Source organism: Argopecten irradians, chromosome 12, assembly GCF_041381155.1.
Source record: "Argopecten irradians isolate NY chromosome 12, Ai_NY, whole genome shotgun sequence".
Classification (NCBI taxonomy): Eukaryota; Metazoa; Mollusca; class Bivalvia; order Pectinida; family Pectinidae; genus Argopecten; species Argopecten irradians.
This window is the reverse complement of record NC_091145.1, coordinates 37,024,727-37,037,633: the sequence shown is the minus strand read 5'-3', so window position 1 is coordinate 37,037,633 and position 12,907 is coordinate 37,024,727. Positions and strand designations below refer to the sequence as shown.

General features: G+C 41.7%; 1 protein-coding gene across 1 annotated transcript; it reads left to right on the top strand.

Annotated features, from left to right (window-relative positions):
• The first annotated feature begins 6,006 nt into the window (after positions 1-6,006).
• Positions 6,007-8,651, top strand: LOC138304866 (leukocyte receptor cluster member 9-like). Its single transcript, XM_069245211.1, is given in 4 exon segments — positions 6,007-6,187; positions 6,512-6,754; positions 7,041-7,736; positions 7,739-8,651. Coding segments are annotated over 3 exon segments (1,617 nt in total). The 5' UTR covers positions 6,007-6,187; positions 6,512-6,561; the 3' UTR covers positions 8,467-8,651.
• The last annotated feature ends 4,256 nt before the right edge of the window (positions 8,652-12,907 follow it).

Sequence of the window (12,907 nt, the reverse complement as noted above, 5' to 3'; positions counted from 1 at the left end):
GATGTTTGTGATCGTCGCTATTCTTGTATCGCTGTCTCCGTAAATATTTGTGTGCGTTTGTTGTTGGTTGTAAGTGACATTGTTGTTGTTGTTGTTGCTGCTGTTGCTGTTGTCGATGATAGTTGTTATTGTCGTCATCATCGTCGTAATGTCACCAATGATGTCGTTGTTGCTGGGGATTGCTTTTGTCGTAATTACTGGCGACTCATAATCATTGTCGTATTACTTCTGTTTGTGTCGTGTTATGGAGGCGTCATTGTTGTTAACGCCGTTTTTGTGGATGATTGATTTTGGGGCAGTTCTTTTTGATGTTACTATACTAATATTATTGTTAGAAATGTTTTATCGTCGTGGTGGTCGTCGTGTCGTCGTTTGTTGCTATTGCTGTTGCGTATCAAATCATTGTTGTCGTCGTTGTAGTCCGAGATACTTAGACATTATGATCACAGGGATCTGAGAATTAGTTACAGCTTATATAATCATGGACCCACCAGAGTGGTACACCAATTTTACAATATAGTACCATGTAGAGTATAATTTTTATCGTTTTTTTATCTATACCTCTAAAACGTCTAAAATGGTCTTAGGCTTTCTGGTGGGTCCATGATTATATAATCTGTATTTAATTCGCAGATCCCTATGATTGTGACAGATAGATGTCACCAGACAAGGACATGTAAGGACATGTGTATTGGCCGAACCACCTGTGTCGCAGTCTCCCAAAATACGCACCACGCACTTCATACACACAACACACTGCATACATGGGAGGCCGTCCTTACATGACCCTGGCTTAGGACGTTCATTTAATCACAGGTGTTCGTTTCTAATATAGGTATAAGTATAATACTGGGTCAAGGTCTATAACTCGGCCGGCCATATAACACTACCCAATTTCAGAAAAAGTATGATTATTAACCAACCGTATAGGATATGATAATAGGAATACTCTCAATCGACAACCAGATAATTTATCTTTAATTTGGTATATGATACAATATATATCATGCCGTATAATGTCACTAGGTATCCAGAAACATCGGAAAACAGCCAGATTTCAACTGGTCGGACACTGGTGTCCTCCGATTAACACGCCAGTGCTCTAATGGGTAGCTCAAAAACCACTGCATGTCAACACTTCAGCGTCATAAGAATGAAAGTTTAGTAGAAAACAAACTTACCGGTTAGTAAATCCATGGATAAATATCATCCATTTGCCTAACGTAGCCCTTTGAAATTTCCGATTGAAAAATGTATGTCTCTAGCCGCCATGTAAGTATGTGTGCAGTAGATTTGTTTTGTCGGCGTTGAATGGCTCTCGGAAATTAATTGACCAATCAACGCCGAGAAAACAAATGTACTACACACATATCAACATGACGGCTAGAGACACACATTTTTTCAATCGGAAATTTCAAAAGGCTGTATTGAGCATATGGATGGTATATAAATAAAAACTAACATAGCGGTAAGTTTGTTTTTTTACCAAACTTTAATTCCTATGAAGCTGAAATGTTGACATGCAGTGGTTTTTGAGCTACCTATTAGAGCCCTGGCGTGTTTATCGGAGGACACCACAGTGTCCGACCAGTTGAAATCTGGCTGTTTTCCGATGTTTCTGGATACCTAGTGACATTTATACGGCATGATATATATTGTATCATATACCAAATTAAAGATAAATTATCTGGTTGTCGATTGAGAGTATTCCTATTATCATATCCTATACGGTTGGTTAATAATCATAATTTTTCTGAAATTGGGTAGTGTTATATGGCCGGCCGAGTTATAGACCTTGATCCAGTATTATACTTATACTTATATTAGAAACGAACACCTGTGATTTAATCAAACAAACAAACAACTACGCTGTTGGCCAATGTCATCCTCATCGTTAGCCTGAGATACTCTGGCCCTGACACCAGACTTCGTTAGACATTATGACAGATAGATGTCTGGTGTAGCCTGAGATACTCTGGCCCTGACACCAGACTTCGTTAGACATTATGACAGATATATGTCTGGTGTAGCCTGAGATACTCTGGCCCTGACACCAGACTTCGTTAGACATTATGACAGATAGATGTCTGGTGTAGCCTGAGATACTCTGGCCCTGACACCAGACTTCGTTAGACATTATGACAGATATATGTCTGGTGTAGCCTGAGATACTCTGGCCCTGACACCAGACTTCGTTAGACATTATGACAGATATATGTCTGGTGTAGCCTGAGATACTCTGGCCCTGACACCAGACTTCGTTAGACATTATGACAGATAGATATCTGGTGTAGCCTGAGATACTCTAGCCCTGACACCAGACTTAGACATTATGACAGATAGATGTCTGGTGTAGCCTGAGATGCTCTGGCCCTGACACCAGATTTGGACATTATGAAAGATAGATGTTTGGTGTAGCTCGAGATACTCTGGCCCTGACACCAGACTTCGTTAGACATTATAACAGATAGATGTCTGGTGTAGCCCGAGAGACTCTGGTCCTGACACCAGACTTAGACATTATGACAGATAGATGTCTGGTGTAGCCCGAGATACTCTGGCCCTGACACCAGACTTCGTTAGTTATTATGACAGATAGATGTCTGGTGTAGCCTGAGATACTCTGGCCCTGACACCAGACTTCGTTAGACATTATGACAGATAGATGTCTGGTGTAGCCCGAGATCTTCTCGCCCTGACACCAGACTTGGACATTATGACAGATAGATGTCTGGTGTAGCCCGAGATACTCTGGCCCTGACACCAGACTTCGTTAGACATTATGACAGATAGATGTCTGGTGTAGCCCGAGAGACTCTGGCCCTGACACCAGACTTCGTTAGACATTATCACAGATAGATGTCTGGTGTAGCCCGAGATACTCTGGCCCTGACACCAGACTTCGTTAGACATTACGACAGATAGATGTCTGGTGTAGCCCGAGAGACGCTGGCCCAGACACCAGACTTAGACATTATGACAGATAGATGTCTGGTGTAGCCCGAGATACTCTGGCCCTAACACCAGACTTCGTAAGACATTATGATAGATAGATGTCTGGTGTCGCTCGAGATACTCTGGTCCTGACACCAGACTTCGTTAGACATTATATGACGGATAGATGTCTGGTGTAGCCCGAGATACTCTGGCCCTGACACCAGATTTGGACATTATGAAAGATATATGTTTGGTGTAGCCCGAGATACTCTGGCCCTGACACCAGACTTCGTTAGACATTATAACAGATAGATGTCTGGTGTAGCCCGAGATACTCTGGCCCTGACACCAGACTTGGACATTATGACAGATAGATGTCTGGTGTAGCCCGAGATACTCTGGCCCTGACACCAGACTTCGTTAGACATTATGACAGATAGATGTCTGGTGTAGCCCGAGATACTCTGGCCCTGACACCAGACTTCGTTAGACATTACGACAGATAGATGTCTGGTGTAGCCCGAGAGACGCTGGCCCTGACACCAGACTTAGACATTATGACAGATAGATGTCTGGTGTAGCCTGAGATACTCTGGCCCTGACACCAGACTTCGTTAGACATTATGACAGATAGATGTCTGGTGTAGCCCGAGATACTCTGGTCCTGACACCAGACTTAGACATTATGACAGATAGATGTCTGGTGTAGCCCGAGATACTCTGGCCCTGACACCAGACTTCGTTAGACATTATGACAGATAGATGTCTGGTGTAGCCTGAGATACTCTGGCCCTGACACCAGACTTCGTTAGACATTATGACAGATAGATGTCTGGTGTAGCCTGAGATACTCTGGCCCTGACACCAGACTTGGACATTATGACAGATAGATGTCTGGTGTAGCCCGAGATCTTCTCGCCCTGACACCAGACTTGAACATTATGACAGATATATGTCTGGTGTAGCCCGAGATACTCTGGCCCTGACACCAGACTTCGTTAGACATTATGACAGATAGATGTCTGGTGTAGCCCGAGAGACTCTGGCCCTGACACCAGACTTCGTAAGACATTATGACAGATAGATGTCTGGTGTAGCCCGATATACTCTGGCCCTGACACCAGACGTCGTTAGACATTACGACAGATAGATGTCTGGTGTAGCCCGAGAGACGCTGGCCCAGACACCAGACTTAGACATTATGACAGATAGATGTCTGGTGTAGCCCGAGATACTCTGGCCCTAACACCAGACTTCGTAAGACATTATGATAGATAGATGTCTGGTGTCGCTCGAGATACTCTGGCCCTGACACCAGACTTCGTTAGACATTATATGACGGATAGATGTCTGGTGTAGCCCGAGATACTCTGGCCCTGACACCAGATTTGGACATTATGAAAGATAGATGTTTGCTGTAGCTCGAGATACTCTGGTCCTGACACCAGACTTCGTTAGACATTATGACAGATAGATATCTGGTGTATCCTGAGATGCTCTGGCCCTGACACCAGATTTGGACATTATGACAGATAGATGTCTGGTGTAGCCCGAGATACTCTGGCCCTAACACCAGACTTCGTAAGACATTATGATAGATAGATGTCTGGTGTCGCTCGAGATACTCTGGTCCTGACACCAGACTTCGTTAGACATTACGACAGATAGATGTCTGGTGTAGCCCGAGAGACGCTGGCCCTGACACCAGACTTAGACATTATGACAGTTAGATGTCTGGTGTAGCCTGAGATACTCTGGCCCTGACACCAGACTTCGTTAGACATTATAACAGATAGATGTCTGGTGTAGCCCGAGAGACTCTGGTCCTGACACCAGACTTAGACATTATGACAGATAGATGTCTGGTGTAGCCCGAGATACTCTGGCCCTGACACCAGACTTCGTTAGTTATTATGACAGATAGATGTCTGGTGTAGCCTGAGATACTCTGGCCCTGACACCAGACTTAGACATTATGACAGATAGATGTCTGGTGTAGCCCGAGATCTTCTCGCCCTGACACCAGACTTGGACATTATGACAGATAGATGTCTGGTGTAGCCCGAGATACTCTGGCCCTGACACCAGACTTCGTTAGACATTATGACAGATAGATGTCTGGTGTAGCCCGAGAGACTCTGGCCCTGACACCAGACTTCGTTAGACATTATGACAGATAGATGTCTGGTGTAGCCCGAGATACTCTGGCCCTGACACCAGACTTCGTTAGACATTACGACAGATAGATGTCTGGTGTAGCCCGAGAGACGCTGGCCCTGACACCAGACTTAGACATTATGACAGATAGATGTCTGGTGTAGCCTGAGATACTCTGGCCCTGACACCAGACTTCGTTAGACATTATGACAGATAGATGTCTGGTGTAGTGCCAGAGTGCACTACTACATGATTTAGCTAAATTACTTCGGATGTATATTTTTTATATACAATTATTCGATCATTATACTATAAATTGTCTGTAGCTGATATATATATATATATATTGTTCTGAGAACGAAGACAAATCATTGTCGGGATAGAGTTTTTTTAAGAACTTTTGAATACATTAAAACTGGACGGGACCTTTCAAGAGAAAAATCGCCGAGCGTTTGAATTATGCATGTTCTCAAATGGTTAACATTATTATAAACGTGCCTTAAAATGATGTAAACGAGAAAGAGATATTAATCTTTTAAATAACCCTAATTATTTCAAATTGTACAATTATACTTTTAAGCGTATTTCATGATTTTGACCACATGGATCTGAGAATATATGTAATTCTTATTCTAGATCTACAATACCGTACGTCGTACTGAGTTATGTAGAATGTGATTTTGCCGATTTTATCTAAACCCCAAAACTTCTAAAAATGGTCTGTGGACACTCTGGTGGGTTCATATTGATATAAACTGTGACTAATTCTCAGATCCCTATGATTCTGACTAGACCTGTCTCACCTGAGAACTTGGGGGATTCCGGCTAAAGCTATTATAATCGCGACAGCCCATTGGTCGATAAAGTCACGTGTACACTGTCTATTTATATATTTCTATTTTTACATTCGTGTCGTCACAGGAAACACCATCAACATTGCACAACACATGGAAAACTCGGGTATTTAAGGGTGTATCATTGTACAGAGGCTACCATCGAGTCAGATAGGGGCTGCTGGAGTATTAGGGCAAGTGAAAACCGGGCGAGCCACAGAGAAAGGGTTCTTGTGACGTCCTAACAGAAATATCTCCAGGTAAGTAAACAAACACGCCCCAGTTCCGGCAGTTGCATTACTGTATCTCGAGTCGTTTGTTTACGTGCAGCAATATTTGGTCTATTGTCACATCTTTTGTGTTCAGAATCATCGTCAATCATTGTTATTTATCTTCATAGTGGCATTACCATTGCTTGTACACATTGCACATGTTTTGCCACCGTAATTCTAGTAAGTAGGCATATTGTGGACAGTCTAAAGGTCGCACGAGTTACCTCCCTTAGTACAGATCTACACTAAAATTTTCATTCCCAATTTGGGCAATTTCCCGTCAGTGTTAATTGTAAAGTCTTATTTTTACAGGTAATCTGGATTCTGATAACGTAGAGAGTGGTTTGGAATCTAATAAAAATATGGCGTCCTCTGAAAATACTAACCCCACCGAAACAACAGAGGAAAACGACGATGTCCAGTTGTCCGAAATCAACGCTGCGAAACAGGCCTTCAATGGACAGTGTCGTGTCCTGACCGATGTAGGGGATCACAGACATATAGTTACTCTCGTTCCTAAGGACACAGATTTGGTCATCAAATTCCAGCTTACGGGTACGTCGTCTGAGCACAATCCCTGAATCGCTATCTGCATTTTAATCTTTTATAAAACTCACAAAAAAATTCTATAAAAGGATAACATAAAAGGCCCCGATTTCTCCAAACAAACGTCAGTTAAAAATTCACAAAGATGTACAAGGATTATTACTATTCCTCCAAATATCCGTATTTTAACTATTGAAGTTGGTGTTTTATGTTTCCGAGAATCGGATCCAGGTTGTCTAATTGTGATGATTAAACTGATATATAATAATTCCAATTCTTGTTTTGTCATCTTCAGCCAACTACCCAAATGACGTACCTGGGATTTTAATCAAATCGTCAGTTCTGGACGAGGAAGAGACGAGCGCCCTCCAAAGCCATCTGCAGTTGAAAGCGGAACAGCTGAGAAGGACAAGGGTGATACTAGTTCTGGCGGAGGAGGCCGGGACCTGGCTCGGGGATCAGGGGATCGTACTCGGGGAGAGGAGTCAGGAACATAACCAGACCAAGAAAAATCAGCACTGGCATGATGCTAAACAGGGCGACAAAAAGAGAAAGGAGGATAAAAAAAGATCGAAGAAACGTTTGGAAGAGAAAGAGAAAAGGGAAACTGAAAATATGAAGAAAGCAGCAATGAAAACAGCAGAAGATGTGATCAAGCGGATACAGTGGGACAGCCAGCTACCTCAGGACGAGTTCATTGTCGGCTATATAGATAGATTTACAGGGATACAGGAAAAGTACTTCGATTCGTTCAGTTGGGAGGACATATCTTCTGTAGACTATACAGTATTAGCCATACCCAAACACAGGATTCAGTATTTCAAATATCGGGACATTAAAATATGGGATAAAAATGATAGACTAGACAATGTTTTTGGATCTTTGGGAAGTAAAATTACCGTTTATGATGTTATTGAGAAATGTAAACGAGAAGACAAGAAAAGGACAACGGAGGCAGCTACAAACGAGAACGAGGACAGTGATGACGAGGATATAGTGACAGTGATGACGGTATAACTGTTTCGGTCGGTGGATCTGCCAATCCCACCGCCGCCACCAATTTTGAAGACGACGATGAGGATTTGTCAGATGGTGATGATGAAGGATTCGATAAATATTGGCGAGACAAAATGAGACCAAACCACTTTGTAGCCTTGAGAATTTCTAATGATGACATAACAAATACGGCGGAAGATATACAAAACATAATCCTAGAACACGAGCCCCAGTATAGCGAATGTTGTATCCCTCCCAAGGCCCTTCATATCACGCTATGTACTCTGGGGCTAGACACACCAGAACAGATATCCAACGCCGTACAGGCGCTCAAAAAGATCAAACCGGAACTGGAGGCCATAGTGCCCAAAGATAAACCAATCATAATGAAAGGCGTCGAACAATTCTTCAATCGCGTCCTGTATGCAAAGGTGGAATGTCCACCAGAATTCTACCAGTTTGTCGAACATTTAAAGTTATGTTTAAAAGAAGCAGGTGTTGATATACGTGACAACCATGACTTTGTTCCTCATATGACTGTGATGAAAATCACGCGCCCGGTTGCTAGGGCGACTGGTAAGAAATACATATCGCCATGGCTTTACTCGGGTCAAGCAGAAGTAGACTTCGGGACACAAGTTGTGGACAATGTCCATCTCTGTGAGATGGGATTCGGTCGTCAGGATGACGGATTCTACATGTCACCGATATCCATTTCCTGGTGAAGAACTCGTATCATCCATATCAAAAATAAACTGTGTTCGATACGTACCTGTTATATTTGAACGCAAGTTTTCCTACTAGAATCCGTTTACAAATTGAAGCCAACGCCTTTGACTCAAAATCTGTGATAATATTTCGATGTTACACATTGCATACTGATTTCTAAGATTAAAGTGTTATTGTTTTATATGTCTTGTAGTGTTGTACTTTCACCAGTATGGTATAAGAGCCGATCTAATTTCGGATTTTATCTTTCTTCTTCTTCATAAAGCCTGTCTCCCTTGACGCCTCGCTTTCAGTCACGAGGTGGGCGTTCGCCCAGCAAGGAATGTACTATCCCCTTCCAAGAAACCATTCTCTATAAAAGGTATAGTTTCTCTTCCTTCTTAGCGCTCGGCATAAAATGTGTGGGATGACTGGTTTTCTCGTTATCAATGTAACGTGACCGGGTGGGTGTGCTTTTCGGTGTGTTTGGCAGCATGCTTCAGTGAGATAGCACTGTACAAGGACAAGGAGACAACACTAATGTACCGCAGCCTCCCAAAGACCTAAAACATTAATATTTCTGGTGATGTGTTACATACCAGTTAATGATTCAATTGGTGAATTTAGTCATTGACACAGACTAACTTTCCATTTAACCAGTAGTCAACGTAAAAGCAAATTGCACTATATGATCTCGTATAATTACAACGTATAGGGATGTCAACAGCTATATTTGTCACCAGAACAATTGATTTGAATGGTTCTTGCACAGTCAACAATAAACCATATAACATACACTGCAATATTGACTCCAAAAAATGAGCATAAATTCATTCTTGATTGACGAATATGACGTTATGACCCTTTAGACAGTTTGCTTGCCATGTAAACTTCATGTATAATCATTTCATTTGAAGCCTGATGAACCAATCACCATGTAAAATCCCCACAACCACCATTCCCTGTTCAAACTTTTGTCAGGGAGTATGACTATCTTAATTTACAACAGTTAAATTATTCCAAATCTGGCTTCATTGGGCCAAAACGTATTTGAAATAGAAGGAAATGTTAAATTTCGGTACATAATTGATAGAGATTTTGGATGCAGATCTAGTAGATTACCGAGATATTCTGGACCTAGAATATTTAAACGTTTGTATACCATAACAACTTTGAATTTCTAGCCATGTGATTGTAGAAAACATGTTTGCAGATTGTGCATCAAATGGAGCATCCAACAGCAATCTTACAACTTGTTTAAAATCTAAAGAACATCTGCTCCAAACTGTGCTACTGGGCTAAAGTTGGAAGAATATACAAACATGATAACATGAAAATCTACCTGGAGATGGTAAATAATGACGGATGCGACGAAGTAAACCCAAACCATTGTTAATTTTTGAAGCAACATATGCTATATTTTCCTCCAAGAAGATTTCTTCACTTTTTATTTGGTCAATATGTCCCTGATCTAACGTAAGACTTACAGTATTATCTATTCTGTATTAAACTTCTGTTTTGTGACAATCGCCATGATTTCATTTTGTTATTGCTGAAAATTATATAAAAATATCAACTTTATTTATTTTATATTGATTGCGAAACAAGTTATACAACTTAAATGCAAATCACTTTCGATGGTCCGGATGTAAACGCGCGAGGGGTCTTAGTGTGAGAGGAAACCGGAGGTCCCATGGGAAACCCACGTTATCGGGTATGTGACCCCTGACCTTTTCACGGCCGTACCGGGGACCGAACCCCTGTCGGTTAGGTGAAAGGTGAGCGGCTTAACCACTACAAAATCATCCTATTTTCATTACACCAATCTTGGACTTTTGAACGAGGGATAGTTTTGTCGGATGCACTCAGACATATATATGTACCTGATTTTAGTCCGAGAGGCAAATCAGAACACCGAGTGACTTAATTTGACCCTGTGTAACGCCATGAGTAATGTATTTATACCTTTAGAAGTATGAGGCCAAAATGTCTTTTTAGGGTTACATTGGCAAAAAAATAGGGTCGGTAGGTCGGCACATGTTTTTTTTAGTGTCTTTCACTCTAAAATAATGGCCGGTCGGGTAACCCTAAAAAGCGGTGTGACAAATGAGATTGAAACCAGCTCAAAGATACTCTGTAACACTGATATTGGGCTAACATTTGAATTAAAATATCATTCTAAATGAAAATAGTCGTGTTCTCAGGGACGATCTAAATGTGTGTCATCATATTCCGTCTTTGCATATTACAGAATTAGCTCCCTTGCGGCTAGGTATCGATTGTTACGTAATTACTTTGTTAGCGCAATTCACGTCGTTTTCTCCGAAAATTATGACGTTTCGCTCTCAAATACATGACGTCACAATCAATACCTACCCGCATGGGCAGATAACTCTGTAATATGCAAATACAGAATTCACAGGGACATAGGAAATAATCACAGTTAACAGGAAGGTCATTGTGCTCACGGGGACAATGCGAGATCACAGAGACTTGTACAGTAATCACAGTCGGCAATACGATCACAGGGATTGATGTAATCACAGTCACAATACGAGATCACAGGGACTTGTACAGTAATCACAGTCTACAATACGAGATCACAGGGACTTGTACAGTAATCACAGTCTACAATACGAGATCACAGGGACTTGTACAGTAATCACAGTCTACAATACGAGATCACAGGGACTTGTACAGTAATCACAGTCTACAATACGAGATCACAGGGACTTGGACAGTAATCACAGTCTACAATACGAGATCACAGGGACTTGGACAGTAATCACAGTCTACAATACGAGATCACAGGGACTTGGACAGTAATCACAGTCTACAATACGAGATCACAGGGATTTGACAGTAATCACAGTCAACGATGCGATGTCACAGGGACTTGGACAGTAATCACAGTCAACAATGCACGAGATCACAGGGACTTGGACAGTAATCACAGTCTACAATACGAGATCACAGGGATTTGGACAGTAATCACAGTCTACAATACGAGATCACATGGACTTGTACAGTAATCACAGTCTACAATACGAGATCACAGGGACTTGGACATTAATCACAGTCTACAATACGAGATCACAGGGACTTGGACAGTAATCACAGTCTACAATACGAGATCACAGTGACTTGTACAGTAATCACAGTCTACAATACGAGATCACAGGGACTTGGACAGTAATCACAGTCTACAATACGAGATCACAGGGACTAGGACATTAATCACAGTCTACAATACGAGATCACAGGGACTAGGACAGTATTCACAGTCTACAATACGAGATCACGGGGACTTCACAGTAATCACAGTCTACAATACGAGATCACAGGGACTAGGACAGTAATCACAGTCTACAATACGAGATCACAGGGACTTCACAGTAATCACAGTCTACAATACGAGATCACAGTGACTTGGACAGTAATCTCAGTCTACAATACGAGATCACAGGGACTTGGACAGCAATCACAGACTACAATACGAGATCACAGGGACTAGGACATTAATCACAGTCTACAATACGAGATCACAGGGACTAGGACAGTAATCACAGTCTACAATACGAGATCACGGGGACTTCACAGTAATCACAGTCTACAATACGAGATCACAGGGACTTGGACAGTAATCACAGTCTACAATACGAGATCACAGGGACAGTTGGACAGTAATCACAGTCTACAATACGAGATCACAGTTACTTGGACAGTAATCACAGTCTACAATACGAGATCACAGGGACTTGTACAGTAATCACAGTCTACAATACGAGATCACAGGGACTTGGACAGTAATCACAGTCTACAATACGAGATCACAGTGACTTGGACAGTAATCACAGTCTACAATACGAGATCACACAGTAATCACAGTCTACAATACGAGATCACACAGTAATCACAGTCTACAATACGAGATCACACAGTAATCACAGTCTACAATACGAGATCACACAGTAATCACAGTCTACAATACGAGATCACACAGTAATCACAGTCTACAATACGAGATCACACAGTAATCACAGTCTACAATACGAGATCACACTTCACAGTAATCACAGTCTACATACGAGATCACACAGTAATCACAGTCTACAATACGAGATCACACAGTAATCACAGTCTATACAATACGAGATCACACAGTAATCACAGTCTACAATACGAGATCACACAGTAATCACAGTCTACAATACGAGATCACACAGTAATCACAGTCTACAATACGAGATCACACAGTAATCACAGTCTACAATACGAGATCACACAGTAATCACAGTCTACAATACGAGATCACACAGTAATCACAGTCTACAATACGAGATCACACAGTAATCACAGTCTACAATACGAGATCACACAGTAATCACAGTCACAATACGAACGTAATCACAGTCACACAGTAGATCATATCACAGTCTACAATACGAGATCAAGACA